This window comes from Phragmites australis, chromosome 4 (genome assembly GCF_958298935.1).
Source record: "Phragmites australis chromosome 4, lpPhrAust1.1, whole genome shotgun sequence".
Lineage (NCBI taxonomy): Eukaryota > Viridiplantae > Streptophyta > Magnoliopsida > Poales > Poaceae > Phragmites > Phragmites australis.
Window position 1 is genome coordinate 46,442,381 of NC_084924.1, and position 5,509 is coordinate 46,447,889.

Consider the following 5,509-nt stretch of genomic DNA (forward strand, 5'->3'; position numbering starts at 1 on the left):
CAACGGCATCACCATTTTGTGGTGTGTAAGTAATCTACACAATCCCGCATGTATCTTGGTGATGCAGATTGACCTGGGCTTCGATGGTGTCCATTTGGAGGAGTAACCTCATCCTTAGTCATGAGTTTGCTAGAATTGCTTCTCAATTGAAACAAATTTGCACTTGGATTTGCTCCATGGGCAGAAATAAATTTGCTTTATGATTTCATATGGATTTGCTTTTGTAAATTGGAACAAACTTGCTCTTTGTTTGTTTTGATTTGCTTGTAAATTGAATAAATTTGCTTCTAAGTTTGTATATGAATTTCCTCTCTGAGTTAGCATGGATTTGCTTGTAAATTGGAACAATTTTGCTCTCTGAATGTGTATGGATATGCTTGTAAATTAGAAAAAACTTGCTTCCGAAGTTGGTGCTGATTTGCTTGTAAAATTATCCAAACTTGTTCTCTATGTCTTATAGATTTTTGCTTTTGTAAATTGTGGCAATTTGCACTGAAAACATAGGGAAACAAAAATGATAACGCCTTCCTCTCTTGATGGAGGCATCGAGAGAGGGAAGGGAGTTAGTAGGGAACACACGATGTCTAATCTAGGTAGTTTGCCCAATAAAAAACATAACTAATTAAATATAATTTCGTAATTAAGGATGTGCGAACGAATGAGCATTAGCATGTAAATGCATGCGCATTGGTCCTTCCTAATGTTGGTCCCTGGCAGAACTATTTTATATGAAATCCTTAGGGGAAATCCATTGACATTCTTGCATTCCAAACACTTGGGTACGGTCGTACGGAAACATTAAGGGCCTTGATTAAACTTTGGTCAACTAGAATAGACCATGGAATTTCCTCAGTTTTGTAGTAATACCATAGAAAAGTAATCCAGTAATACCTGTAGGCTGTCACATACTCACAGTAGCACCAATAGCTACTGCATTTCCAGAAAGTATCATAATGCTGTAGAGGCATTCGTCCATCCCCAAAATTTCCAGCAAATGGTATTTTTTAGACTATCAGGAAATGATTTGAAGGGTCATAAGTCTTTTACCATCACTATGTATTTATTTGATTTTCAGTGCACATTCTTCTGCTTTCTTTCTCTAGCTTTTGGTGGTTTTCTTCCCTAACGTAAAGCTTTTATTAGTTTTCTTCCCCCAACGTAACGAGAGGCCATGCTTAAATCTCTCGACCTCGCATCGCATGTAAAGGTTAGAGAGAGAAATGCGTGATTTAGGGAGGAGACGACGGACATGTGTTCCCTCCCTTCCTCTCTCTCTCCCCCCTCCCGAATCCTACACAGAGAGAGGGGGAGCCATTTGGCCTCCTCTTCGCAACCAAGAACTTTTTTTCCACATTCGCAAAAAAAAGAACTTTTTTCCCAGTTTCTGGGGTTTTTTTTCCACATCCCTGGCCCTTGTGTCGATTCCACTGGGTTTCGTTCTTTACCTCGCCGGTATATTCCCAATTTGTGCTTTGGATAAAGATTTGCAGCTTCTTGATCGAAGATTTGCCGCGTTGGTATGTTCCGAAATACCTTCTTCTTTATCTGAACAATCTGGTGTGGATGAGAAACCCTGAATGTTACATTAATGCAGTGCTTCTGCAGGAAAGATTGTATCCTTTGATCCAATTGGGTGGAAAGATAGGGTTCTTGCGATCTGTATGAAAATTGGCATGCGAGAGACATATCCAGTCTTGGTTCAGAGCAACCTTGTGATTGCTCCTTGCCGCACTGGTGAAGTTTCTGCGGGGAAGTTTTCACCTTTGGAGACCATACATTGGCATGAGTTACCAAGATTCTCTGATTGTCGTGTCCCCGTTTATAATTTGGTGTGATTTGAGTATCTTTGTGCTTCATTGATGGGAACTGAGTGAGAAATTAAGACAATTTTGAAGCAACCTACATGCAAATAGGGGGGTGAGTTGAGCTTTCATGGCAACGAGAGCTCATGCAAGGTCGCGAGATTTTTCGCGGCAATTCTGGCCCGTGCTGCGCCATGCCTTAAGCGAGTGCTGCCTGATCATAATGCTCTTCGTGACCGCCCTTGTGTCTTACTCAGCGACAAGGTTAGCACGCATCTGCAGGCTCCGCTCACCATGTATCCTGTGCTCAAGATTGGATCGGCTTCTACATGGCAAGGCCTGGTTTTCTGAAGAACTGGTTTGTGCTGCACACAGGCTGGAAATCTCGCGTTTGTCATATTGCCAGAGTCACAGCAAGCTTGCAAACTCTGATGATCTATGTGAAAGGTGCCTCCGTTCTTGCACTGCGTCGGTTGGTAAACCTGGTAACCTGACAAACATGAGCGTTAAGGAGAAGGTGAACTCTCGGCCGAGATCTAGGCACACGCAGCTGTGTTCTTGCTGTTCGGTGCCGCTCAAGAAGACACGTAATGCACCCAGATTATCTGAGGTTGCAGAAGGCAGATTTCCAGATGATGATATGACCAAAGTAAAAGCCATGTCAAGTGTTGTGCATTCTTCAGATGACGTCTATGATCACTTGCCATATGAAGGTTACAGAAAGCTAAAGGTCCGCCGCGATTCTGAATCTGAGATTCACATCTTAGATGGTGATGATGATGGCAATGCAATACCTCATGAAGCTAGAGAACGAGCCAAGGACATCTTAAGTCATGATGTTCAGCTGCAACCAATGATCTCCAGCGCCAACGGCTTGTCAATGCTTCCTTCTGATGATACTGTTAAAACAAAGCGCATGAAACCACTGAATACTGCGAGAGATATTGAGAGTCAGTCTAGTGGCACCAAGGTTGGCAATGTTTCAAAATCTTCGGATCGTGCTATTGGGCATGGTTTGGATGAAATCAACTGGTGTCAAGTCAATGCAAGTGACAACAATATAGACACGCAGTCAAAGGCTATGCCTGAACAAGTTTGTTCAGAGCTTCCAAAAGAGAAAAGTATGTATGCTATCCAAAACGTTGTCATCCTTATCTAACTTCAACTATTTCTGAGTATGTCGAGTTTGTATTGTAGCTTTTCTTGTTGGTACTGAGGAAGTCGCCGATTCTTGTGAGGGTGTTTCAGGAAGCCCTGATGAGGAAGCTACGAAGGGTTTTGCTGCTTCCGCAAATGCTGGAACAAGCTCAAGTCCAGGCGCTCATGTCAACCGCAACAACAGCATGAAAAATTCTTCTGGCAGTAGAGTCTACCTTAAATCTCGTTTATCCGAAATAATCTCAGCTAGGGACACCAATTCAAAAACTGATGAAGAAGTGAAGACATTTCTGTCACAATTGTCTTCTGCACGAGGCTTTGATGGCCCTTGGAGTGAGACGGCTACTACCCCCAGAATCAGCACACAGATTGATGAGTACAGACAATATGATGCTACTGGTATGGCACCATTTCTCGAGAGTAACAACTCAAATCTGGAGCCATTTGATGCCAATGCCACGAGTGAGGATGAAGGTGAAAGTTCTCTTGAGCGCTTGAAGCAGCAGGCTGAGCTTAACAGGAAAAAGATGAGTATGCTTTATAAGGAGCTCGAAGCTGAACGAAGTGCTTCAGCGGTGGCAGCAAGCGAAGCGATGGCTATGATCAATAGGTTGCAAGAGGAAAAGGCTGCAATGCACATGGAAGCACTGCAGTATCTCCGGATGATGGAAGAGCAGGCTGATCATGACCAGGAAGCAATTGAAAAGTTAAATGACTTGCTTACAGAAAGGGAGAAGGAAATGCTTGACCTGGAATCTGAACTTGAGAGTTATCGGAGAAGGCTTCCCGATGTACCATTTGGTGCTACTGATGGAGCTATGGCATTTGGAGTCTTGGATGAGTCAGACTTCATGAGCAGTACCATGTTTGATTTTGAAGATGAAAAGGCAAAGATTTTGGATTCCTTACGCAGATTGGAGGATACACTCGCCATGTCCTCCACAGATAGACTTGATTTAGGTGGTGCAAATGATACTCTACAGAATGGGCCATTGAAAGATCGCCCAATGGGTGGTGGCCAATATATAGATAACTCAGAGTTGGGGACTTCACTATTGCCTCGGGAAGACTTCAATGGTGAATCAGTTTCTTCTCAACAAAATGATGAAAATCAATCTATTGGGAACCAAAAAATGTTTGCTTCATTTTCCCACTTAGATGATGTACAAATTCATTCTATGACAAGCGTTGAACATGAAGTTTCTCTCCTGAATACTAGATTCAAGGCACTTGAAGCAGATCAGAATTTTCTCAGGCAAATACTGAGTTCTCTTAATTGTAGCGGTGATGGAGTACAATGTGTTCAGGAGATAACTAGCCATTTGCGAGAGCTGCGAAGAATCATGGCTGAACAAAGAGACATGGCAGTTTTATGAGCTAATCACTCTGAAGGTAATGATAGACCATAGTTGTAGTTTAGTTTATCTGTTAGCAATGAGCAATTATTTTGAATGTTTTAGAACAAGCTGAGTACAATGAAAATATGTAGCGTAAATTACGTGATGCCAAGCAATATAGGTTCTATGCTCGGGTGTTCGGGGCACCTAACATCGTTCGTTTCCATGCTGTACTGTCCCACACAATACATGATTGATGACTGTCAGCTTTTTGTTTCCGTCAACGTAAATTCAAAATCATCGATCTCACGCAGGCAAAGGTCACCAAATTATCTATAGGTGTGTCTTTTGCCCACTTAATGCTGTGTCATTGAATACTTGGCATTATTTGGTTCTTTTTCTTTCCAATCTGCAGTAGAAACTCTCATCATCATTATTTTGATCCAACCTCTTGTTTCAGTTGCTGCCGTTGAGCTGCTACTGTTACTGCACCATGATGGTAGCATGATCCTCCAGCTCGGAGATGTGACAGATGGTAGTGGCAGAGGATCATGGGATCATCCGGTGGTGATCTTGCAAGACATGGAGGAGCAGATCATACACATATCTGAACTTGCTAAATGTGACTTCAGATTCCTGAGTCATCTTTCTTCCATTAGTTACAGTGATGTCTCAGCATAGTTAAGTAGAGAGATATTTCTTGTACACTGATCTGGTGGGAGGTGGTTGTTACTTGTTAGGAGCTAGTTTGTCGGTGTGATTAAAGTTTGCAGCCCTTGTTGAGATCAGTTCAGTTAGTGGACCAGCTGTTGAAATATGGTTGTTCATGCCAAGATGAGTTCACCCGCACACCTGGGTCGCATGTCCACAATTTGCAAACATTATGTTTGCTCGAGGCTACTAGCAGCCAGAATGTTTGAGTTGACCTATCCAAAACCGATGTCAGTTGCATCAGGGCGCTAGCCCGGTTGGTAAGGACGGCGCTCGCACAGGCATACACAGAGCGGACGTGCACAGAGAGACCGCTCTGACCCTACCTCCAAAAAAGATCGTGAAAATGGGTCCCACTGTTTTTTTAAAAAAAAAGCCGATGCTAGTTGGTGAGTGTGAAACAGGGGGAAGCTACTTGGTTCCTGGTCAGCATAGATGGGTCTTCAGACCGTGAAGAACTGACACAGGCAATATATAGTAATACTGTAGCAAGGTTGTGAC

General features: G+C 42.9%; 1 protein-coding gene across 1 annotated transcript; it reads left to right on the forward strand.

Moving 5' to 3' along the window:
* Positions 1 to 1,740: 1,740 nt before the first annotated feature.
* On the forward strand, positions 1,741 to 4,336 carry LOC133916866 (probable myosin-binding protein 4). The gene is made up of 2 exons (XM_062360744.1): positions 1,741 to 2,923; positions 3,000 to 4,336. The coding sequence occupies exons 1-2, from the start codon at positions 1,933 to 1,935 to the stop codon at positions 4,334 to 4,336; spliced, it is 2,328 nt and encodes a 775-aa protein (XP_062216728.1). The 5' UTR covers positions 1,741 to 1,932.
* The last annotated feature ends 1,173 nt before the right edge of the window (positions 4,337 to 5,509 follow it).

Coding starts and splice junctions, on each gene's coding strand:
- LOC133916866 (XM_062360744.1), top strand. CDS start 1,933: ATGGCAACGAGAGCTCATGCAAGGTCGCGAGATTTTTCGCGGCAATTC. Junction 2,924..2,999: donor AGAGCTTCCAAAAGAGAAAA/GTATGTATGCTA, acceptor TTTGTATTGTAG/CTTTTCTTGTTGGTACTGAG.